This window comes from Arvicola amphibius, chromosome 5 (assembly GCF_903992535.2).
Source record: "Arvicola amphibius chromosome 5, mArvAmp1.2, whole genome shotgun sequence".
In the NCBI taxonomy this organism is placed as follows: domain Eukaryota; kingdom Metazoa; phylum Chordata; class Mammalia; order Rodentia; family Cricetidae; genus Arvicola; species Arvicola amphibius.
The window spans coordinates 101,972,442-101,998,228 of NC_052051.1; the positions used below are offsets into that span (position 1 = coordinate 101,972,442).

The 25,787-nt window shown below is 40.0% G+C and overlaps 1 protein-coding gene across 1 annotated transcript in view; it reads left to right on the forward strand.

The window, feature by feature from the left end:
- The window catches only part of Galnt1 (polypeptide N-acetylgalactosaminyltransferase 1), a 44,712-nt gene extending 21,988 nt beyond the window's left edge, over window positions 1-22,724 (forward strand). Inside the window, exons 6-13 of the mRNA XM_038330224.1 lie at window positions 832-1,039; window positions 4,201-4,371; window positions 6,039-6,156; window positions 8,347-8,527; window positions 9,784-9,923; window positions 18,059-18,157; window positions 18,849-18,983; window positions 20,610-22,724. Of these exons, the coding sequence (XP_038186152.1) occupies window positions 832-1,039; window positions 4,201-4,371; window positions 6,039-6,156; window positions 8,347-8,527; window positions 9,784-9,923; window positions 18,059-18,157; window positions 18,849-18,983; window positions 20,610-20,756 (1,199 nt within the window). The 3' untranslated portion in view covers window positions 20,757-22,724. The remainder of the gene's footprint in view (window positions 1-831; window positions 1,040-4,200; window positions 4,372-6,038; window positions 6,157-8,346; window positions 8,528-9,783; window positions 9,924-18,058; window positions 18,158-18,848; window positions 18,984-20,609) is intronic.
- The last annotated feature ends 3,063 nt before the right edge of the window (window positions 22,725-25,787 follow it).

Sequence of the window (25,787 nt, forward strand, 5' to 3'; positions counted from 1 at the left end):
TTCACTTTCTGATTCCTGCCGTGTGTGTAGTCAGAGACTGTGTGATCAATAAGATACTTTGTTTCTGCCTTGGAAGAAATCTCAGTTTATAAAACTGTAATAGCGGTTACAAACTGCTTCTTCTCTCTGTTGTGATCTAGATTTAATATTCTTTTGTTTGTTTTGTTTTGTTTTTCGAGACATGGTTTCTCTGTGTCACCTTGGCAGTCCTTGAACTATCTGTAGACCAGGATGGCCTTGAACTCAGATCTGCCTACCTCTGTCTCACTAGTGCCAGAATTAAAGGCATGTGCAACAACTCCCTGGCCTAAATTTTCTTTTTTCTGTTTTGTGTATGTTGGGTGTGTTAGTGGTTTGTTTTTTTTTTTTTTTTTTTTTTTTTTTTGAGACAGGATCTCAAAACTCCCTGTGTAGCCAACACTGATCTCAGACTCAAAATCCTCCTGCTTTTGCCTTCCAAGGTTAGGATTACAAGTAAATGCTGTCACACCTGGCCGGGCTACTTTGCTTCTGTTACAGATTCTTCAGCATGATTAGGAAGAGAATTGGAAGCCTGATAAAGATGCGTGGTTACATGCCTGCCCTAGACGATACTTGAGCCATAGATATTTGTCTTTGTGTTCTTATGGTAAGATACAGGCAGCTAGTCATACCGCCATGAAATTAGAGGGCTTCCTTTAGGGAATAGCATTGATGGGGGCAAGGAACCCCACTAGGAGGACTCTTGTCAGTATGTATATGTTGAAGGAATGCTACAAAATCAAAATTGCTTTAAATCTGGGTAGTGCCAATTCATGCCTTTTTCATTTCATCCTTTTGTTATATTTTCAGACTTTTTGAAAAGACCTCTAGAGAGTTATGTGAAAAAACTCAAGGTGCCAGTTCATGTAATTCGAATGGAACAACGTTCTGGATTGATCAGAGCTAGATTAAAAGGAGCTGCTGTGTCCAAAGGCCAAGTGATCACCTTCTTAGATGCACACTGTGAGTGTACGGCAGGGTGGCTGGAGCCTCTCTTAGCCAGGATCAAACATGACAGGTAATTTTTTGGAATTTGTGAACTTGTTCTTAGTTATTTTTATCTTAAATTGTGTGGAACATTGCAGAATTCTGTTTTTAAATAAATACAAAAGTACCATTCCCTCAAGTTACCTTTAAAATGACTTAAAGAGTGCTCCAAACAAAATACAAACAAGACCACACTCTTAAACTCTGGCAGCTAACCAGTTTGCAAACTGTCCTAATGGAGATGAATTAGACAGCATATTGTAGAATCGTTAATTACTCTGTGCTTTAGGTTGACCAAATAGGACCAGAATAGGCAGACAGTAATGAACTCATGGGGAATTTACTTGTCCCTGCTTTCAAAGACTGCCACGGGACAGGCAGATTATCTCATCTTTGTTGATGCCTTCATAGGGACTATAGCTCTCATTTTGTAGCATAAGGCTGAAGAGAGGCACCTTGTATCTTGGAATCGTCTTATCCTGTTGATACAGAACAAGCATTGCTGCGGTGTGCCTATGGTTTTGTCTTTCATGTCATAAACTTTACAAAGAATTGTCTGACTTTCTCTTGGTTCTAAAGTGTCAAGAAAGAAGTAACTTCAGTCTGTTTGACCTCTTTAGTTGAATTTCTGCTTGCCCTGGCAATTTGATCTTAAAGCTCTCCACATCAACTTTAAGGCTTAGATTGTATGCAGTAGACTTTCACTAGTCCAGTGGAGAATGGAAGGGTTAAGGTCACTTATTCTCTTTGTTAGAAAATGGTGTCACTACAGCTATCTGTTCTCAGAGACAAAACAAACCAGCATTGAACCAAAGGACACCCAACAGTTTAAGGAAGAGATCATTGCCCTGAAGAATCAAAACAATAGAATATCTCTCTAAACATTTTTCTATAAGTAAAAGGTGACTGGTTTAGGAGATACTTGATTGCATAAAGAAAAACCCATAATTCTGAACCCATACAAAGAAGATAGTGTGTGTGTGTGATGTATAGGAGAGAATTGACTAAAACAACAACCAAAATACCTTAGTTTGGGCTATATGGTGGATTATATATCCTGAATAATGTCCAATAGATAATGTTAAATTGCTGGATAAATACAAAAGCAGATTTTTTTAATTAATTAATTTTATTATTTTCTTTTCTTTCTTTTTTTTTTTTTTTTTTTTGAGACAGGGTTTCTCTGTAGCTTTGGAGCCTGTGCTGGAACTAGCTCCTGTAGACCAGGCTGGCCTCAAACTCACAGAAATCCTCTTGCCTCTGCCTCCCGAGTGCTGGGATTAAAGGCATGTGCCACCACTGCCTGGCTTCAAAAACAGATTTTAAAAAATTCACTATTGAGTTGACACAAAAAAGAAAAAAAAGAAAAAGTAAATCACAAAGTGAGAGCAAAAAAGCTGTCCACTCATTGAGGCTGGTATTTGTGGTGTCTGTACTGAATTCTGGGATACTGTTTGTCCCTTGATAAATGTACGAGTTGAGAGTGACAGGAGCAAAGCTGGGAGAATGAGAACTGGACCACACACAGCAGAGGAACCCTGTGTGTAAGAGGGGGTGTGCTCCCACCAAAATGTTTGAGCAGAACATAGAAAAAGTAGCAAATTAACTGTTTATTTTTATGAGGCTAGAGTAATTTTAATGAAAAAACAAAACTAGTAAAGACCTGTGATTTAAATTTTTTAAATTGTGTGTGTGTCTGCGCGCGTGTGTTTAAGGTCAAAGGACAACTTGCAGGGGTTGGTTTTTCTCTATCTCCACGTGAATAATCAAACTCATGTTGTTAGGCTTGGAAGCAGGTATCTTTAAATACTGAGCCAACTTGCTGGCCCCAGGGCGGGGAGCGGAGGAGACTGAAAAAAAAGCCGTGGTACTCATGTAGAGGTCAAAGGACAGCTTTCAGAAGTTGGTTCTCCTTCCACAGTGTAGATCATAGGAACTGAACTCAGGTGATTAAGTTCAGGTTCCTTTACCCTCTAAACCATCTCATCTCACCAGTCCATAGGAAAGACTTCTTTTCTTTTCATCTTTTTTGTTGTTGTTGTTTTTGTTTTGTATTTTTGAGACAGGGTTTCTTTGTAGCTTTGGAGCCTGTCCTCGCACTCACTCTGTAGACCAGGCTGGTCTCAAACTCAGAGATCTACCTGCCTCTGCCTCTGCCTCCCGAGTGCTGGGATTAAAGGCGTGCATCACCACTGCCTGGTTGGGAAGACTTCTTTAAATACTAATAGAATGGATATGATATCACATCCTGTGAACGACCATATTTGGGACACTTTCCTTCAAAAGAGCTGTTGTCATTTGGATGTTTTTAGTTGTTTTTGTTTTTGTTTGTGTGTGTGTGTGTGTGCGCACACACATATGTGTTTTTCCTTTAAATTTTAAAAATTAATCCAACTGGAAAATACCTGAATATGTGATCAGTCTATATGAAGAAATACAAACCCAAAAGAAAAGAATTCCCTTCTAGTAACTAAAAACTTGAAATTTCATCTGGTTGTGGCAATAAACATTTTTAGTCCTAGCACTCGGGAGCAGAGGCAGAAGGATCTCAGAGTTTGAGGCCAGCCTGGTCTACATAGTGAGCTCCTGGACAGCCAGGACTGCAGAGAGAAGCCTTGACTCAAAAACCAAAACCCAAACAAGCAAGCACCGTTTGTGTGTGTGTGTGTGTGTGTGTGTGTGTGTGTGTGTGTAAATTCAAAAAGTCCTGAACTATTATTTATTTATTTAGTATAATTTAATTAATAAAACTGTAAGAAATCAGCTTCAAAGTTGATAGCATTACAGTGAGGAATATGTATATAACAGGACTAGAAAACAGTAATGAATGCTGACTTAAGTAACATCCGTGCTGGACATTTTCCCTGAATGCTGTAGATTACATACATGAATATACTCAATTTCTCACTAGCAAAAACTGAAGAACAGAAATGACAGAGTTGTTTATAAAGGAAAATTTTGTCTAAAAATGATTAAATGTATAGTCATTAATATAATGTTTTCCATGTGGCAAATAGAAAAAAAATGTGTAAAAGAAGAAAAGCAAAAGGACAACGTTCTCAGCGAGCAAATGGTTATGATACTGGTTTGGTATAGGTTGTAGCAGGAAAAATTTTTTGCAATTGTTTTGTTGTATAGTCGTTATAGTTAGGAACATTTGAAAGATTTTTAAATCTCCTTTTATGACATCAGGAGAACAGTGGTATGTCCTATCATTGATGTGATCAGCGATGACACTTTCGAGTACATGGCAGGCTCTGACATGACCTATGGTGGATTCAACTGGAAGCTCAATTTTCGCTGGTATCCTGTCCCCCAAAGAGAAATGGACAGAAGGAAAGGTGACCGGACTCTCCCTGTCAGGTGATTTGTCAGACGTTTCCTTTGTAGTGTGTTGCAGAGAGTTGTGACATTTCATCAGTGGGGTTAAAGTGTACTTTGAGAAACACCTAGCAATTGTATACCTTGTATGTAGTCAAGAACTGTGTTTTACATATATCTATTTCAAAGGGGATTTTTGTCCTCCAGTTAATAAAGTTAGATTTTCTTTCATTCTGTGAACTCTAGTCTACAAGAAAAATGATGTCATACTTATGTTCCTTCTTTCCTGTATGAAAACATTACAGATTTCTAAGTTCAAGCTGCTCCTCGGTTATCATGTCATGTTAAAGTGCCATCTCAGAATCGCAGCTTGCGCTGTACCACTGTTACTAATATGTACATCTGGGTGGTAGTTACTGACAGTAAGGTTAGAAAAGCTGTTTCACACAATTTTTTAAAATAACTAGAATTAGCAGTGTATAAAGGGATTTTCATTTATGTGTATTTGTTTTTTTACTGTACTTGATCACGGGTGACAGGAAGGCATAAGAATCACCTGGTAAGGGCATGAAACAGACTTTGAGCTCCTAAACCATCCTAGTATTTATCCCAATTGCATCCACCTGCCACTTCTGTAGCACTTGAACTCCATTTTCTCCTATTTTAAGCATCTCTGGTCTATTTTCCCATGAATTCAAATCCAATTCTGGAGAAGTTGAAGAGATTTTTATTTTTTCACTTAATACATTCTTTTCCAGAGCCAGCCTGAGATCTTTACCCATTCAAAGAGGCCCTTAGTTCAGTTCAGTGTTAAATCAAGAACTCTTAGATATTTGAAAACTTTGGAAATTACAGCTTTCACTGGACAGACAACGCTGCTGTCCTAGAGGATCCTGGATGAGCACATGTCAGTGACTTCTGAACTTATAGGAACCTTATGGAATATTGGATCCAAGACCTTAATTATTTTCTCTTGGTGGATTGAGTTTTTTTACCCCTTCATACTGACCCTTCATGGAAATCAGTGATTAACTAGAACCCCTGCTACCCATCCCTCTTAATCCTCCCTCATGATCATTTCTCTGCTTTTTTTACATGCTTCTTCCACCCCACCCTGTGCATGCCTGGACTTGGCTTCTGCAGAAAACCTGCCACAGGTGGTTAGGGTCCCTTTAGAAGAAGTGTATTACTCTGTACTGCATTACCTCCTTTACGCTTTCTCTAGACCTAAGAAAGGCTCTCTTTGTTTTCATCCTGTCTTTAACTTTAATCTTTCAACCTGCCATTTTTGCAGTATTTGCCACCCTTTAGAACTTGGCATTTTAACCCTAACCTGAGTCTAGTTGAATAAAATTATCAACTACCTTTATAGTTGCTAGGACTTAGGAATCAAATACCTGGTCAAATGGAGAAGGTTATAAGAAACACATTCAATTTAAGGAGTCTGAGATAGAAAGTCGGTCGGTACCAAGGATCAGGAAGAGTGCTAAGGACAGGAAACATATTTAGGATTAAACAGAGCATGAGCAAAGTGCAGATCGCGTCTGCCACAGCAGTCCCCGAGGGTGTAAACATTCTGAAGAGGGTAAGAGTAAGCATTATTTTGTAGTTATAAACAGCTGTAGAACTATAGTACTTCTAAAAACAAATACTGATTATCAATTTTAAATTATTAAAATTAATGGCATAGTATTATGATTGAATTTCAGAACACCTACAATGGCCGGAGGCCTTTTTTCAATAGACAGAGATTACTTTCAGGAAATTGGAACATATGATGCTGGAATGGATATTTGGGGAGGAGAAAACCTAGAAATTTCCTTTAGGGTAAGTTCCCTTTGACAAAAATATAAAATCTTTTACTTAACCACAAAGATGTGTTCATTATTCTTGTTGTCTATATAAGAAATAAAATTTAGTGAGTCTAATCTGACCCCAGAACCTTCAGCCTATGAAGAGTTTGATGGCACTATGGATGATTTATTAAAAACTATTTCAACAAATAACCCGGTTAGCTTTACTAGTCTGTTAAATTTCTGTTCTTTTAAGGAAGTAATTCAACTTCAACAACTAAATAGAAACAATTTGTAATTTAAATGGGCTGCTTTGGTACCTAACTAAAACATAATTTCACATTATGTTATTTACTTCTTACCTAATTGAAATTGTTCTCTTATTAAATCTGGTTACCATATTAGTTTTATGTTTTTCAGTAAAAGGTGACAGCAGTTAGGGAGATGGCTCAGTCAATAAGGTGTTTGCCACATATGCATGGAGGTCTGAGTTTGATTCCTAGCTACTACTGAAAAGAAGCTAGGCATGGATCTGCTGAGATGACTCAGTGAGTAAAACGCTTCTTCCTTCAGTCTGAGTCAATCTTCAGGACCAATGTGGTAGAAGAGAGCTGACTCCTACAAGTTTTCCCCTGACATATGTAACACATTAATTAAATGCTTAAGTTACGGGGTTTTGTTTTGGTTTGGTTTTTCGAGACAGGGTTTCTCTGTAGCTTTAGAGCCTGTCCTGGAGCTAGGTTTTGTAGACCAGGCTGGCCTTGAACTCACAGAGATCCGCCTGCCTCTGCCTCCCAAGTGCTGGGACAGAGAGACTGTAGAATCCATAGCTACATCAGTGAGCTCTGGTTTCAGTGAGAGGCCCCTCCCCTGTCTCAAAATAAGGAAAGTGATTTACCTGATGTTACCCTGATACCTGATGTTACCCTCTGGCCACCACACACACAACCATGCATATACAACACAAAAAGGAAGAAAAAGACAAAGCAGTTCTGAAATGACTCTTCATCAGCCTAGTTGACCTTTCATTGTGTGTCCACTAAATCAGCATGTTAGGTGATAACACAAGCTGCCGAACAGCTTCTGACACATAGCAATCAGTAGAGACGCACTGCGTATGTTCTAAGTGGAAGCAGGAAGCTCCTTTGCTTCTAGAGACTCTCTTTGCCTAAGTGTAAAAGATGAGACCTGAGCTTCCTGGAAATCTCACTGAGCTCTAACTCTAACACTGAATAAACTTGGGAAAACCTGAAGATAGACATACTGTTTAACAAAGCCAGAGTGTTTCAAAATGTGAGTTTCAATTGCAAATATGAGATTTCCCTTTATGGTACAAAACTATATTTTGAAACAATTGCATTGAACTAAGAATATAAACCTATACTTAATTTTTCTTTTGGTCCATGTGTTTTATTGATTGACCAAATAGGTCAGAACATACTATCTCTGTCTTGTTGAAGAATCATGGTTGGTGTCTATTCTGTGTGATGTGTCAGTAGTGGCTCAAGTTTGGAGAGACAGAAATAGAAACAAATTTGGCTGAATACTCCCTGATGATGGGTGTGTGTGGTGAGTGTTAAATAATGAGCCACATCAAACATGTAAATACACAAAACAAGCAACGTGACACTGAACATTTCCTGAAGTGGTGCGTCCTTGTTGACAGGGGTGGATTGAGGCTGAGCAGTGTGAGTCAATAATGCTGTGAGGCGTATCTGCTTTTGGAGTTGCTCTTGTGTCTCTCACTCTTCTTGCGTAGTTCATCATAGTCTGTCTAGTTTGTATTTTATCTGATTTTGACCAAAATTTTGAAAAATGTTTGGTCCCGGGGAAGTATTTGCTGTACACCAGAGCAAGATCTCGGAGTCCTGAGCTTTGTTGTTTATTTTTGAGATCCAATCTCACTCACTATGTAGATTGGGCTGGCCTTAACTCATGGAGGTCCATTGCCTCTACCTCCTGAATTCTGGGATTAAAGGTGTAGGTCATCACAGCCAGGCTTGTGTTCTGAATTTTAAACTATAAGTCCAACACAATCCACTTTATTCTTGTTCAGATTTGGTAGTTTATAGACATATTGGAAAGAATTTATCAGTAACTACAGATTTTCCATTCAAGGCTATAAATAAAAGTCAACCCCTCTGTTCAATTGAAAAAAAAATACTACATGAACGCTACAGCAACTTTGGTAAATAGGTACTAAGCTTCATCCTGCTGTTTTCAGATTTGGCAATGTGGAGGAACTTTGGAAATTGTGACTTGTTCCCATGTTGGTCATGTGTTTCGGAAAGCTACACCTTACACGTTTCCAGGAGGGACAGGGCAGATTATCAATAAAAATAATAGACGGCTTGCAGAAGTATGGATGGATGAATTCAAGAATTTCTTCTATATAATTTCTCCAGGTTAGTATACTTTGCATGATATATACAAAGTGTATCCTTTTTCCCCTGTGTGTGTGTGTATATGAGAGGGGGGGGGGGGATCAGAGAAAGAATTTTCTTTTTACCTAACTATAGCAGTTGACATTTCTGAGATTTCATCTTATTAAATTTCAGCCATTTTCCTAGCTGACAAAGCACTCTCTGGACATTTGGCATTTTTATTCAACATTAAAAATGCTAGTGCTTATTTATGGATTTATATATGTATGTAAAGACAGGGGCTCATGTATCCTGAGCTAGCCTCAAACTCACTGTGTAGCTGAGGATATCCTTGAACTTCTGATCTTTCTGCCCCCATCTCCCAAGTGTGCCTGCCTGCATTACCATACATGTTTTATGTGATGCTGGGGGACTAAACCCAAACTTTCATGTATGCTAGATAAGTACTCATAACTGAGCCACATCCCCTGTCCATAAAACAATACCACCTCAGAAGCAGGTTATGAGCATTCTCCATAAGCAGACCTTTTGTGCTGCTGTATAAGACTTTAATGAAACCATCTCTTGTCACATAGCCAATGCAGAGGCTTCAGCATTCCTCAAGAGACTTTCTAAGAATTTTGCTCTGTTAATCGGGCTTTTGTATGTCTGTTTCTTCCCAGAGATATGCCTCTCTGAAATTATTACTATTCTGCCTTGGTTGTTCAGTTACATTACTTCAAGACTCAAATGGGTATGAGCACAGTTCAGCAAATTATGTGAGAAAGCTGATTGGGTGTAGTTGTACTATTTAATACTTGTACCAAATAGTTTTTCGGTTTCTTGAGACAGGGTTTCTCTGTAGCTTTGGAGCCTGTCCTGGAACTAGCTCTTGTAGAATAGGCTGACCTTGAACTCACAGAGAACCGTGAGGCCTCTGCCTCCCAGTGCTGGCATGCACACCACTGTCTGGCAATTTTTTTTTTCATTTTTACCTTAATATACATATATACTTAAATACATTTAAGTTTCCTGATCTCTCTGTGACTAACTGTTCTTTAATATTTATTTGTTACATTTGTACATGAATTTGTTTCCTTTGAATAAAATCAAAACACCAGTTAACGCCTCGTCCTGTTTTCTCCTTTGGGAGGTGGGTCCGTATCGTATCACCTGTAGTGTCATACATCACCTAATAATCCTGCTTCCCATTCAGCTGCTTTGTGAGAATGAGCATATGGGTAGACATGTGTTACCAATAGAACTCTAATAAATCAGTCAATTATTTCTTTCAACAGGTGTTACAAAGGTAGATTATGGAGATATATCATCAAGACTTGGTCTGAGACATAAACTACAATGCAAACCTTTCTCTTGGTACCTAGAAAATATTTACCCTGATTCTCAAATTCCACGTCACTATTTCTCATTGGGAGAGGTAAAAACAAATATGTGTGTATGTGTATAATATATTTATTCTGTATAGTAATTTAAAAGTTAAAACTTCTAACGTCTAAGGTTCTTGAATTATCTTTGATATTATAAAGTATTTAGCCTCAAGTATCTATAAGTTCTTGTTAATTAATGGAGTCTGCCTCATAATATGAAATCTTGTTGAATTTTTGGCTCCCCCACCCGTAGTCCTAGGAAGTAACCCTGAAAACTTTCACATGATAAGCAAATGCTTGATCATTGAGCCACTTCTCAGCAAAATCTTACTACATCTTCATCACATTATGTTTTACTAAAATAAAGATGCTTAGGGCTGGAGAGATTGCTCAGCTTACTTATTCTTTCAGAAAACTGGGGTTTGGGTCCCAGTACCCACAGGAAAACTAAGAACCATCTGAACCATTACCAAGAAGACCTGTTACAATGTAGCAGTGTCTTCAGTGGATTTACATTAACAACAAGCTAAGCCATTTCTTTGAAACCTGTACTTCTAAAGTGAATAACCATGGATTAGTCCAAATCAAAGCCTGAGAAATTTCAGAGTGAAGCTAACTTGACAAGGAAGGTTGAAACAGTTCTGTATGTAAGGCAGGGCGGGGAGGGGGGAACGACACATGTTTATTTTCCTTTGGGAATTTTAAGTTTTCATGGTTTAGATAGGGAAGTGGGGGAAAATGCTGAAAAGCATATTTGTTTCTGATGATTCTCTTAAGTTGTTTCTCAGAATTCAGCATTATTTTTCTTGAAATAATTGGCATATTAATACTTATAGAGAAGACATATTTGCAAATTAGTTGTACTTTTTATCTCAGTGCCTGTCCATACTAAGGACTCTAGTATAAAAAAGATCTTGGCTTCTGTTATAACAACTTTGACGGTAAAGCATTCTTTTGTCCTGTTTATTGAATGCCAGTTAGCTATCAGTTTTGACTCCTAGCCAAACTTCTGTTCTGTGTTTAAGAATTCAGCTAAGAGCTGGACGTGGTGACACATGCCTTTAATCTGAGCATTGGAAAGGCAGGTGGTTCTCTCTAAGTTTGAGCTATATAATAGAGAGACCATGTCTACCCACACCCCTGTCCAACCCCACTCCCACCCCGCAAAAATCAGGTTGGTCTTTCTTAGACTGGATGTCTGGTCTTTTTACGTCCTTTGTTTAAAAGTTCATCCTCTAAGTGAACATCCTTCTGGAGCCTGAGTTATTCCTTCTCGGAAGAAACCAGCCGACTCCATGTAGTTTTAGTAACTGTGTCCTCAGATGGCCCGTTTCTTTTTATTCATCTTGACTCTCGTCTCCTGATTTCTTCTGAAGTGGTTGTCATGTCTTTGTTTCCATGGCCACCCTAGAGATTCGTGTGTGCGTCACTGATTAGGACTTAACAAGTACTGTACCATTTTTTCCAACTCCCCCACCCCGAGTGTTGAAGCAAAAGCATTGGACTACTCCTTCGTTAGCTTCGAATACCACAGCCTATTAAACCATAAAGATTTGAGGTTCTTTTTCTTTTCCTTTTTGTTTTTGGTTTTGTTTTGTTTTGTTTTGTTTTGTTTCGAGATAGGGTTTCTCTGTGGCTTTGGAGCCTGTCCTGGAACTAGCTCTTGTAGACCAGGCTGGCCTCAAACTCATGGAGATCCGCCTGCCTCTGCCTCCCGAGTGCTGGGATTAAAGGCGTGCGCCACCACCACCTGGTAAGGTATCTTTTTCTTGTAATCTTCTAACTTCCCAAGGTCTTATTTGTTAGTTCAAGGCAGTAATTTTCAACAGCCTAGTATAGATTTATTATCAGTTTAGCCTCTTATAATAATAATCTAGGAATAAATGTATTAAGTATATTAAAAGAATTTGTTTTTACTGGACTGTGACGCAAAAGAGTTTTTATTGTCAATTATAAGTGGGAATTACTGTGTTCAAGATCCTCCTTTGATAGCATTATGTTTATAGGACTTACCATCAAATGTTTTTTGGTTATTTGCCCTTCTTTGTTGCCTACCTTTCTGTGTCTTTTCCAGAACACAGGACCTCTCCCTTGACAGTACAGTCAGTCCTTTCCCTTCCTCCTCCCTCTAAAACTTCTTCGATGGAGGCTGGTAGACAGTCTTAGAAGTTAGAACACCTTACATGGCATAGGCCCCCGTGGAAACCTTCTTGAGATCCTGTAGTCATTGGGTTTACAGAAAGATTTCAGAAAGGACAAAGGGAAGGTTCTTTGAGGTGCCAAGGTAAATCTAGTCTGTTTCCTTGCTGTGTTTCATTACCACCTTGAGTCACTTTTATACTGCGGTGCTTGGGCTGAGCAGTTGTCCTAGAGACCAGGTGGCTCACAAACTGGACATAGTTATTCTCTGGCCCCTGAGGTATGCACTTAGGAGCAATCATTGATGTATTCCTTATCCTTACCTATTGTTCCAGCTAGTCTTTGATTGCGTGAGCCTTTATTGAAGCATTTTCCTCAGTTGGTAAAAATTTAACTTGTTTTACTTCCTGTTGTATGCTGTGAATATTTTTATTGCCATTGGTTAATAAAGAAGTTGCTTTGACCAGTGGCTTAACAGAGTAAAGTCAGGCTGAAAGAGATATATAGAGGGAGTAGGCCAAGTCGGAGAAGCCATGTAGCCACCCACATGTAGACACCTCTGCCGGAGCCCGCTGGAACCTTGTCTACCTGGTGATACACAGATTAACAGAGATGGGTTAGTTTAGGATATAAGAGCTAGCTAGAAATATGCTTAAGCTATTGGCCAACCAGTATTGCAAATAATTATTTTTGTAATTTTGTGATTATTTCGAGTATGGACAGCCGGGAACAAACGAACAACTTCCTCCAACAACTTCTTACTCCTTTTTACTTGTTAGTGTAAATACTACACCTTCCCCCCTTCTCCTCTGTCTTAGGTAGGGTTTATGTTGCTATAAAGAGACACCATAACCACAGCAACACTTATAAAGGAAAACATTAATTGTGGTGGCTCACTTACAGTTCAGAGGTTCAGTCCATTATCATCAAGGCGGGAAGCAAGGCAACATGCAGGCAGACATGGTGCTAGAGAAGGAGCTAAAAGTTGTTACATTTTGACTCATGGGCAACAGGAAGTAGTCTGAGACACTGGGCGGGATCTTGAACATATATGAGACCTCAAAATTTATTCTCACAGTGACACACTTCTCCAGCAAGGCCACACCTCCTAATAGTGCTACTCCCTTGGGGGCCATTTTTTTTTTTCAAACTATCACATCCTCCCAAAAAGTTCAGTTTCCATTGGGTTGGAATATGTCCATGCTGCCTGTTCTTGCCTTATACCGCCATTCCTGCACTGTAGTAGTGGAGCATCTAGGACTTTATTTTAAATCCAGCTTATAGAAAAAAATTATAAAGCCAAATAGAGGGAGAAACCTAACTTTTGTAATAGAAGTTGAATTGTGACAGATTTCCTTTTGTAAGCATTAGCTGACATGAGTTTATTTGTCAGGAAGACCACAGCCATATCCTCCCTGACACTCAGGGTTCGTAACCCCAGCTCTGTAGGAGGTTGGAGTTTCTTCACTGTTTTTTATTCATTCAACAACTATTTGAGTGCCCACAATGCAACATGGCATAAAATTTTGTTTCTGTTGATCTTAGAGTCTATTTGAAAAAAAATCAAAAATATACAGCGTGTCAGATAGCAGTGGCAAGAACAGATGAGATCAAGGATGCCTGGTGAGCGTGAAAATTGTTCTATTTTACATAGGTGGTTGAGGAAGGCGCCCTTAGGTAATTTGTGAGCAAAATCCTGAAGAAAGAAAACTAAGCCATGGCGTGGCTTGGGTAACGTTTCAGAGCCATGGGGGGATGCGCACCAAGCTGCTAAGACGAGTATGGGCGTGGCGGGCCCCTGTCTAGAAAAACAAGCAGGTGGTAGTAACAGATGAGGACAAAACCACGAGGGTAAGCTGGGAAGATGGCCCAGTGGGTAAAGCGCTTGCCTCACAGACACGAACTGAGTTCAGATCCTCAGAACCCATGTAAAGCTGAGCATGAGTGTGGTGAGGTGAGAGGCAGAGACAGGAGAATCCCTGAAAGTTCCTGGGTCAGATGGCCTGCTTTATGCAGTGACAAATAGCAAGGAAGAAAGACAAACTCCATTTCAGAGTGAAGGTGGACAGCTGAGGTTGTCACCATGGTAGGTGTGAACTTTCCACTCTTGATGCACACACGTGCTTACATCGTTTGTTGTACATGCACACAAACAACCATTTAGACGATCAAATGAGAAGAGAACCCAGACATAAGCAGCTGGTACAGTTTGGAAATCATGGACATTAATCCTAATACTTGGGAGCACAGAGGCAGAATTGCATGTTTGAGGCCAGTCTAGTCTATGTAGTGAGTTCCAGAGCTGCATAATGAGGCCCTGTCTGAAAACCAAAGAGTAAAGTAGAAGGAGAACAGGAGACTTAAGTGAAAGGTTTGTCTCAAAAAGTAGGTGCTTAACTATGTTGACTGCTATGGAGAAAGCATAACCTGAGTATGGAGGATTGGGAGATCCTGTTAGTACTCTCAGTATTGGAGAGTGCCCATGGAGAGCATTAGGGAGAATAGAAGTGTAGGCCTGAATGTGCACCAGTCTTGCAAGGCGAGGCATTTGCTGTAAATAATGCAGAGAAGTAGATGATGGCTAGAGGATAATGTGGGGAAGGGAGATTATTTTTCTTTTATGAAAATAAAGTGTGTGCTGAGTTTTTCACGGTCAGTTTTTGGGCTCTGGTGCAGCCTGGGGCCTTGGTCATGCCAGGATTCTTCGAGGCTTTATTAAGAATGTTTGGGTTCCCTTGGAATCATGTTATGCCCACTTATAAGGAAATTTGTATAAGAATGGGGTTGAGGACCTTAATCATTTATAAAATCGGGAGTGATGCTAAAAGATGTAAAGTTTTGAACAGAGTTTGGTTCAATGGTTTTAAGCTTTTTCACGGGGGACTAGGTTTGGTCCCTAGCACCCACATGGTGGCTTACGACCATCTATAACTCCAGTCCCAAGGGATATGGTTCCCTCTTCTGAGATTCATGCTCATGGCAGCTCTGTTAACCCGACCTAAGTGGCAGAGGCAACTTGAATGCCCCAGACAGAAGAATGGAGTGATAAGCAGAAAGTTGCATGTACATACAGTCCTTCAAAAGGACAGACATCCTGACATATATGCATTACCTCATAATTGAACTTTGAAGACATTTTGCTTAAGTGAAATAGAATGATGACAAAAATAATGTATCACTTCTGGGAAGAACCTGTAGTTTTGGTGTGCGTGGAAACAGAAAGCAGTAGTTACCACGGACTGATAGAGGTAGGAAACATGGTTTGTTTAGTGGCTGAAGTGGTTCAGGTTTGTAAACTGGGAAGTTTCTAGAGACCTTTTTCATAGCAGTGTGAATGGACTTAGCAGTTCTGAACTGACTCTTTGAAACTGGCAAATTTTATGTTATGTAAAAAAGAGAAAGACCCAGGGTAGGCATCGTGCATTTAAATGGCTAGGAGATGGGATCCAGCACGGAGGGGAGTAAAGGATGGGACACAGGCAGTTCATCCCTTGGGACAGAATAGAACGGAGAGGTGGAGTCAAGTACAAGTCAGATGGGAGTGGTAGTTTGTGTGGATGCTTGAGAAGTCCTCGTAAGTAACGACTTGAGGTGAATACAGATTATTGATTGAGAGTGAGGCAGGAGATGCTGGTGATAGAGGCTTGGGAAAGAAGCAAACAGAAGCCTAGACGGTGTGAGTACAGAGGTCCCGGAGGGAGCTGATGCTGGTGAGTGAGTAAACCCATCACCCCCTCCCTTCCTGCACATTCTCCCCTTGAGTGAGTAAAATCTAGGTTGAGTAACATGCCTCGGAAGGACATGGAGCAGCCACTCCTTTAGAGAGTGAAAGGTGGTTTCTCTCTTTTTTTTCCTTTCTTCCTTTCTTTTTCTTTTCTTTTCTTTTTTTTTGAACTGACCCAATTTTAGACAATGCCTAAGCATTGTTAGCTGGGCTTGAGTTCCAACAAATTAAAGGGTGATACATGTCCAAGCCGTGGTACATGGTTGCCAAGGCAAGTTGACCTCTTTCTTCTTATCTGCTGGTTTCCCATATGGCATAGACTTTACCACCTGGTATTCTTGCCATTGCCTCAGAAACATAGCCTGTAGTCCTTTTGTGCCAGGTCTTTGCAGACCAGGCACCCCCAGGTGAAAAGTCTCATTTCTGGGGCATGATTATTAATATGTCTTTCTTAACCAAGTCTGCCTTCCAGAACTTGTACTATAGGATTTGAAACCAAAATAATGTTATGTTTCCTCATAATAGCTAATAGTTGTTAATCCATTGAGTGTTGTAAGCAACCACAGATTCGGACCCTGACCTTCCTGGCATAGCTGGTGTTAAGACAGAGCAGACACTGATTCAGGCAGTTCTGATGGTTCTCACATTGCCTTGGCATCCACTTCATGTAAAGCAGCAGTCTAGGTGCCTTACAGACATTCAGATACCCTCTTCTGATGACACGGTTAAACTGCTTTTGTGGAGTGGATTAATGTGAAATCCGCGCCATTGCGTGGCTGCTTCCACACAAGCCAGCTTCCAAAGCTCTTTTGGCCAGAAAATGTCTATCTTCAGTTTCCTGAGGAGTCATCAGGGGGCTGGATTGTCAAAAGGGACACCTTGTGTCCTTGAGGAGTTGTAAAATTGCTTTAAGTTATAATTTAATTCTGAAAATAGAATTATTTTGAACTGAACGTAATTCCTAACAGTGAAAGAATGAAAGAAATGAGAACAAATAAAAGCTTTAATTTAAAATTAAAGAACCCTTGATGTATAAATAAGTACTTTATTTGAATCATTTCCACCCCTCTCTCCCCAGCTCCTTCTGTGTCACCCCCCCAAGTTCCCTTTCAAATTAGAAACCTCTTCCTCTTTAACTCTTGTTGTATACATACATACATACATACATACATACATACATACATACATATACACATATATCATACTTGAGTCTAGTGTTGCCCTCATATACATTTGTCTAAGACTGACTGACTGGGATTGGATAACCTCTCGGGCTTGTCCCTGGAAAAAACTGATTCTCCCTCTCATAAAAACCATTAATTGCCTATAGTTTTTCATCTATAGGTGGGACCTTGTGAGATTTCCCCTATCCTCTTATGTAAACACCTCATTGGCATGCCAGCCGGTGGTGTTACTATGCAAGTCATGTTTAGGTGACCATATTGTTGAGATCTCATTGGAGCAACTTCCCTGTCATATATAAAAGACACTGTCTTGAAGCAGAAACCCTGGTCCTTGGCTATTATAGTTTTCCTGTTACTTTTATGATGTTTCCTAAGCCTTTGTTGTAGGGGTTGTGTTCTATCAACTGAGGCTGAGCATTCCAGTCTGTTCTCAGTATTTTGACCAGTTGTGGCTTTCTGTGATAGTCTCTATGTGCTTCAAAAAGAAGCTTTTTTAATGAGAGCTACCCCATTTAGAATGCAACTAGAATTATACTGGTTTAGAAAAATCGCAGTCATGGGTTCTCCTCTAAGATCCATGACTTCATTAGTTATGTGTGAGTGACTAGGATTTTACAGTACCAAATATGAATCCCCTCCTATTGTGTGGGCCCTAAGTCCACTTAGACAGCTGTTGATTGCACCCATAAGTACCACTAAAATAATAAAAGATGCTGGGTGTGGTGGTGCACAGTTTTTTTGTTTTTTTGTTTCTTTCCCCAAGACAGGGTTTCTCCTGTAACAGCCCTAGCTGGCTGTCCTGGAATTCACTTTGCAAACCAGGCGCCTCCGACTCACAGAGACCTGCTTGCTTCCACCTCTCAAGTGCTGTGTTTAAAGACATATGCCACCATTTAAAGGTGTGCACACCTTTAATCCCAGCACTCTGAAAGCAGAGGCAGCCAGATCTCTGAGATGGAGGCACCTGGTCTGCAGAGTGAATTCCAGGACAGCTAGGACAATTACACAGAGAAACCCTGTCTCAAAAAAACAGCAACAACAAAAAGAAATAATAAAGGGTTGGCTTTTGGTGTTATCTGTATGTACCTCTCTAGTTAAGCTCCTACGTCCTAACTCTTGATGTGTTCACGTCCCACAGATACGAAATGTGGAAACAAATCAGTGTCTAGATAACATGGCTAGAAAAGAGAATGAAAAGGTTGGAATTTTCAATTGTCACGGTATGGGAGGCAATCAGGTGAGTATCCCTACTAAACTTTGAAAACAGCTTTTGATTTTGGTTTACTTTGTTCTTTTACTCCTATAACATTATTCAGGAAACATTTTTATATATTTAAAAATAATAAAAGTATTAGATGAAAGGTGCTTTCAATCTAATGATTGATACTACATTATTTTTAGATAGCTCTCACTGTGTGTAACCTCGGTTAGCTTTCAGTATAGACTAGGATGGCCTTGAACTCAGATCTGCCTGCCTCCTCTAATAATTCTTTAATAAAAGATTTTTATAAGGTCTCTTTAACCACTGAATTAACATTACTGAGCACAAAATTTATTTTGTCCTTTTTAGGAAAAAAAAATTACTGCCCTTAATAATACACTCAGCCTCCAGAGAACAATATGGATTTTTACTTTCCTCTGTGTAAAATTGGTGTAGCTTTTCTCAGTTTTTCATTCTCCATTACTGTGACAATGTACAAGAATCCTGTGTCTTGAAGTAGTTGCAGATTCTTTTGAGAGTAGTCCAGGCAGAGTTTAAACTTGGAGTTAGGGTTTTATCTATAAGCTCATTATCCCTCTATTGAAACTGATTCCTAGTGTCTTCATTGTCTTGTGGCTACAAATGTAGAAATGTGGGCATCTGAAATGCGGACTAATTTCTTTTTACTGTTAAATCTTATTTACATAAGTTTATGTTTACTTTTCAGGTTTTCTCTTATACTGCCAACAAAGAAATTAGAACGGATGACCTGTGTTTGGACGTTTCCAAACTTAATGGCCCAGTTACCATGCTCAAATGCCACCACCTAAAAGGCAACCAGCTCTGGGAGTACGACCCAGTGGTGAGTTCCCCAGTTGCCTATAGATATAGAAGCTACAGCATGTGGGCAGATTTATAGGTAGTGTGGTTCATAGTAACTGATACAGTCATTACAGCCATTAGATATTCCAAACATTCTCTATTTGTTTCTGGATGTGTGCTACTGCCATCGTGAGTGTGACTGTCTCTTGCCTTAAAGAATGTGCAATATCTGTTTCCTTATAGCAGGTGCCAGGGACATAGCCAGTGTGACAACTAACAGCTTTTAAAATGAAAAAGCTCCTTATTTTCAGTTTGTTGGAATATGACAGTATATTAATTATGCAGTACTGAACTACTTAAGTAGCTCCATTGAGTAGATGATTTTTTTTAACACAAGTCTCTAGGTATATGGTTTCTGTAGGTATATTGTTTCTGGTGTAGATTAGGCGTACTCTGATGTTTAAACTAACTATAATCTCAGCTCTGAAAGAAAAGACCATGGGCTGCTTTACTCTCAGATATGTTACTCTTTTTTTCAGGAAAATAAGTTTTTCTTGGAACGCTCTTGACTTATTTCTTGGGAGTTGTATATTTGTCCCATAGTGAACCATAAGGAAGGCAGGGAAAGTAAGTGCTTGGTTTTCTTGTGTTTGCAGTATGAGATGACCAAGACCCAAAGATTGCGAATGGTTGTTGGCTAGTCCTACCTCAGTGAACATTTGCAAAGGGAGTGTCGATTAGAGGTGCAGGAGAATAGAAAGGGCTTCTAGTATTTACAAAGAACCGACTGCACGTGTGAAGTTTAAACTTCACATCACTGTGCAACTTGTTTCCCAGAGATAAAATTAATTATGTCTTAGGCTGGTTTCTCTCAGATTCCAGGATAAAACTAACTATTGAGGTGTTTACTAGGGAGTATTTCTGAATTAGTAACTGTGAAATGACCCTAAAAATCAGCATGACAGTCTCAGACCTAAAACATAAGCACCGAGGTGGACAGCTGTGTCCCTCTTTGGCTGTCCTTTGCATGTGAGGCTCCACATAGTTACCTGTTGTTACTGCCTGCCTTCAGAATCTTCTCAAAATGTGTCTTGTATTGTGATATTTATCTTCAAGTGAGAAAACCCAGGTTGTCTAGGCTATGAACCAGTCTTCTCTAGGTTCCTATGCTCTTGTATGCCACAACCCCTTTTTCCACCACAAGGATGATTTCTGGAGTTGATTTCTAGTTGATTAATTGTAGTATGTCTCAGGCACACCAGCATTCTTATATTTTGAATCTTAGACTTTAGAATCACAGAATTAAGCAGCCTTATCACAGAGAAATAAAAGAAAAATTGAAGTAGTTGTTTGGAAATATGTTCGAGGGAATGTTAGTAGTCACTTCACTTAGCCTGGATTTTTCTTTTTGCTTTAAGGAAGCTAAAGTGTGTGTGTGTGTGTGTGTGTGTGTGCGCGCGCGCCCGTCTGTCTGTCTGTCTGTCTGTGTCTGGCAGCGGCAGTGGCGACAACTTTAATTCCAGCACTTGGGAGGCAGAGGCAGGTGGAGCTCTTGGAGTTCTAGGCCAGCCTGGTTGATGTGGTGCAGTTCTCTAAAGTGAACTGGGGTGTTGTTTTTTTTCCTCCACTTTCTAGTTAAGGTGTGTGTTTCCTCTGCTGCTTTCAGAAATTAACCCTGCAGCATGTGAACAGTAACCAGTGCCTGGATAAAGCCACAGAAGAGGACAGCCAGGTGCCCAGCATTAGAGACTGCACTGGAAGCCGGTCCCAGCAGTGGCTTCTAAGAAATGTCACCCTTCCAGAAATATTCTGAGACCAAATTTACAGCAACAACAACAAAAAGAAAAATGAAAGAAAAAAAATAGGATTGACTGGGCTACCTCAGTATACATTTCTGCCACATTCTTAAGTAGCAAAAAAGGAGAAGTGTTTTCCTCTTCTGTGGGATGTAAGGTTTTTCAGCCATTACAACTCAGACTCCTCTAGCTTTTCACTTGCTGTGAACCAGCCTTCCTGTCCCAGGACGCGAGAGGCAAAGTAGTGAGACTGCGCACACTGATGTTTACAGGGCTGGAAGAGTCTTCATCAAGAACCATGGCGCGTGGCCTTCCGATCCCAGACAGGTGCGGAGTGAGCTCTCTGGATCGATGCACCTTCCACAGCGGATGTGCACGTCAGCCGTGTCTGCTGATGTGCCTCGTGAAGACGAGACCTCCTGATTACACCAGTAGACGGAATGTTAAATAGTGATAGAAAGTAAGTGGAAAGGAACTGGAGCCAGGTTCAGAATCATGAAAACATTTTTACAACAATAAAAATTATATCAAACAGGGTTTAAAGGAAATTAAAACAGAATTATGAGAAGTACAATTTGTTATAGCATCAGATTTCTATATAGATTTTATACCTCAGTGGGGAAAAATGGATTCCAGTGACATTTATTTTGTTTTCATCTGTGATAGTCATGTGGATGCTTTTATTTTCCTTGGGGTGCTGAAAATGAGATGGGGATGGAGCTCTGGACATAGTTTTGATTCCTTTTTACAATATTTTTATTTGGTTTATGGGCTGTTGGAATTGTAAGTTTTAATTGCCTTCTTTAAAAAAAAAAATGGAGATTTAACAGGCCTGGTCTCAATTGAAACGTTAGAGGTATCAGTTGTTCTTGGGTCAACTGGCTTACAGACTCTCTCTTACCCTGTCCCCCAACCTCACACAGTTTCTTACCACATTTTCAACTTTTTAACTTGACCCCCAGACTCCTGCTACTGACTCCAGATTTGTCTCCACAGCAGCAACTCCTCAGTTCCTGTGAGTCACTTCGCACCACTTACAAAGAGTGGTTGTTTATTTGGGTGTGTGGAGATCGTGGACCTGATGGGCTTTTTTGAAAACCTTTTCCACTCCACACAAAGATGTGCTTTCCTGTCAGGTGCACATTTAGATTAAGCTTGACTTGTGATGTTGATTTGCTGCTTTTAAAAAAAAAAATAAAAATTGACTGAAAATATTTAATTGGCATTTTTTAATGAGTTAGCCAAGGAAGTGCAGCTGAGTCCATATTACAGTTCTGCATTTCTCCCTAACTCCATTTCGTTAACTGATTTTCTTTTCTCTGGTTTTTAGTGACAGAATCACCTATTAAAAGTTGATGTTAATTAAAGTTCACATTTGGTCTCACAGAAATCTCCTTGTGACATTTTCTATGGCATCCCACTGGCCACAATATTCATAACACTCTGCTTCCTATTTGTCAGGGTATAGTTAAGGGGGTTCTGTGCTTTGATTATCAAAGACTCACTGCAGGAAGTACTATTTCTTATGCTTAAGAATGGTCCTGGAAGTCACATCACCAGTGACATTTGCCCAGTTTCTCATCATTCATTTGATCAGCATCGAACGTACGGATGCTTGGGATAAAGCTGTCCTCCAGGATGAAGAGACTCCCCAGGAAATCTGAAATGAAGCAGGTGTTGGCTGGAATAGTTTTTCTCCTCTGTGAGCTATGTTAATTCTATTTCCAGTGGGCCCAATGTTTGAAAAGTCAGATGTCTAATAAATTATTTTCATGCTCAGAATTACAGATTTTTGTACCCTAGCATAGCATGGCCTTACTCCTTATTGTAAAAGTTTAACAGCATTGTGATTTTAAATTTTGTCTCACTTTTTAAGTGGGGGTGTGAGTGACTTAATTCATGGGTACTTTTAGAACCTGATAGATAATCTCATTGCCTTTATTTTTCTAATTAAAATATTCCTAAATACTTTGAAATATAAAGTATTCCTGAGTAGTTGTGCCTTCCGTTGATTTTACTTGAAGGTAAATGGACCCTTTCATCACAGCTGTTTGTGGATTAGGCAGATGCTCATCTCTGTTGAATCAAACTGATAAGAAAAGGAATGAAAAAGAAATTAAAGGATAAGGATGGGCTTATTTTGGCCAGTGGCATATTTAGAAGTATGACAAATAAAGTTGTGTTTTGTTTCTTTAAGACAAGGTCACACCCTGTAGCCCAGACTAGTCTTAAACTCACAAGCAGTCCTCCTGCCTAGCCTCTATCCGAGTACTGGGATTAAAGCATGAACCACCAAACCTGGCCAGGATAATTGGAATCTCACAAATCTTTCCACCCACATCAGTCACAGTCTGTTTGAATGTTTCTTAGTTCTAACTGGTACATGGTAAGTGCTGTTTTACTTAACTGTCCTGCCAGTCAAGGCTGTCGACTGCCAGTCACATAGGCCATGTCTCCTCTGTCCTTGTTCTCTGTGAGGACTTGGTGCTTCCCTCATCTTCCAAGAAGCACACCAAAGTGAGTTGAATTCCAGGACTGACATATTCTTTAAACAAGAAAGGCATCTAGAAGCCAGGGTTTCTGGAGTGCTGGCTAGAGCAGGTGTATAGAAGAGTGCTTTACTCCTTTGGGACATTAAATCCGTTTGCAAGTCTCCCAGCCTCTGATTTTTTTTTAATTAAAAAGCATTTTGCTTAGTAAATTTCTTGTTCATTCAGAGTATGAGGCTGATATGCAAGGCTTTATGTGTGTGTATACATTAAGGTAGTTCTGAGTTTCAGATACGTACTTTCAGTACCATTAAAGAGGTCAGATGCCAGGGGCTGAAGAGATGACTCAACAGTTAAGAGCACTGACTGCTCTCCCGGAGGACCCAGGTTCAGTTCCCCAGAACCCACATGGTAGCTCACAACTGTCTGTAACTCCAAGATCTGACACCCTCCCAGATATGCATGCAGGCAAAGCACCAATGCACATAAAATAAAAATAAAATTATATATGAAGTCATATGTCTAAGAAGGTTATCTACCTCTACCCTGAAAACTACAGCAACATACGGAGAGAGCTGGAGAGCAGCAGCACAGTGAATAGACTGTACTCGTTTGAGGGTTTCATGTGCTAAGACGTCAGTTTCCCACAATTGGTCTGTAGAGTCATCGGGTAAAAGTTTGTAAGGCTTTTTGTAGGAATCGGTCTGTGTGTCTGTCTGTGGAAATGCAGTAAATACAGAATAACAAAGATAATGTTCAAAAGGAAAAATAGAATTGGAGGCTTTCCATTTCTCATCCTGATTTGCTCTAAAGTTTTTGTCATAAGTGTGGTAGTAGAATAGGATAAACAGATGATAGCAGCAGACCCCACATGGGTGGATGGATTTGTTAGCAAAAAATGCAAGCAGTTAATTCAGGAAATAAGATTTTCCTTTTGGAACTGAAGTGGTAGTGTTTTGTTTGGTTTTCATTTTGTGTGTGTGTGTGTGCGTGCGTGCGTGCGTGTGTGTGTGTTTAATTTGTTTGTTTCTTGTTTTTTGAGACAGGATTTCTTTGTGTAGCCCTGGCTGTCCTGGAACTAGCTCTGTAGACTAAGCTAACCTCGAACTCACAGAGATCTTCTGCCTCCTAAATTCTGGGATTAAAGGTGTGTGCCTGGCTTGTTTGTTTGGGGACAGGACCTCATACAGGGTTCTTAGGGGTTTTGGTAGAAGGTATGTACTACCATTCCCGGAGTGGGGATTTATGTTCTTTTATTTTAAAACTGCTATCCCTGAGGGAATGATAGTGCTCTGTCCTTAATGAGGGCATAATCTCACAGGCTCTGACCTCTTCAGTCCCTAGATCCTTCTAGCTGACTCTCTTGTTGCCTCTAGACTACCTGGGATCTGTAGTTAATTTCTTTGCTGAAGAATCTTCATTATTTCATTGTGTCTTGCTTGACACACACCTGAGTCTGACTTTCCACCGTTCAGGATTCTCAGCAGTGACTTAGTGACTGGACTTTTAGCCACTGTTGGCAGACTATAAGACCAAATCAGAAACCTTAACCACTGAAATTCCAAATTGACCTACAGATTCGGTGCAGACCCTATTAAACTATACCAAGTGGCAATTTTTAATGTTTTAGAAATCGACAAGTGAATCCTAAAATTGTTAGGTAAAATAATCAGATCCAGAGTACTAAAATATTAACTGAACAGAATAAACAGTCCTGAAAACCTATAGTGTAATCGGTTGATTTTTCAAGAGTACCCAAGATAATTTAATGGAATCCCGTTTCTATGATTTCTGGTTTGTAGACAACTAAGCAAGAAGTAATCTTATACCATTAAAAACAACAAATCCACAAGCTGGGCGGTGGTGGCGCACGCCTTTAATCCAGCACTCGGGAGGCAGAGATAGGCATATCTTTTTTTCTTTTTTCTTTTTTTTTTTTTTTTTAGTTTTTTCAAGACAGGGTTTCCCTGTAGTTTCTAGAGCCTGTCCTGGAGCTAGCTCTTGTAGATCAGGCTGGCCTCGAACTCAGAGATCCGCCTGCCTCTGCCTCCCGAGTGCTGGGATTAAAGGCGTGCGCCACCACCGCCTGGCCCAGGCAGATCTTTTTGAGTTCAAGGCCAGCCTAGTCTACGAGAGCTAGTTCCAGGACAGACTCCAAAGCTACAGAGAAACCCTGTCTCGGAAAACCAAAAAAAAAAAAAAAAAAAAAAAAAAAAAACAAACCTTAAGTCTATAGAAATCTTTTGAGACAGGACCCAAAGAAGCTAAGGCCTTTCATGAATTTGCTCTCCAAGCTTATGCAATACTGGGGGTTGAATTTAGAGCTTGGTGCATAGAAGGCAAATCTACCAACCGAGCCCAAAAGAAAGCAATTAGGCAATAGTTTCTTTGACATAAAACTAAAGCTCCCGCGGGGCGGTGGTGGTGCACACCTTTCATCCCAGCATTCAGGAGGCAGAGACAGATCTCTGAGAGTTTGAGGCCAGCCTGGTCTCCAGAGCGAGTTCCAGGACAAGCTCCAAAGCTACAGAGAAACCCTGTCTCGAAAAACAAAAAACA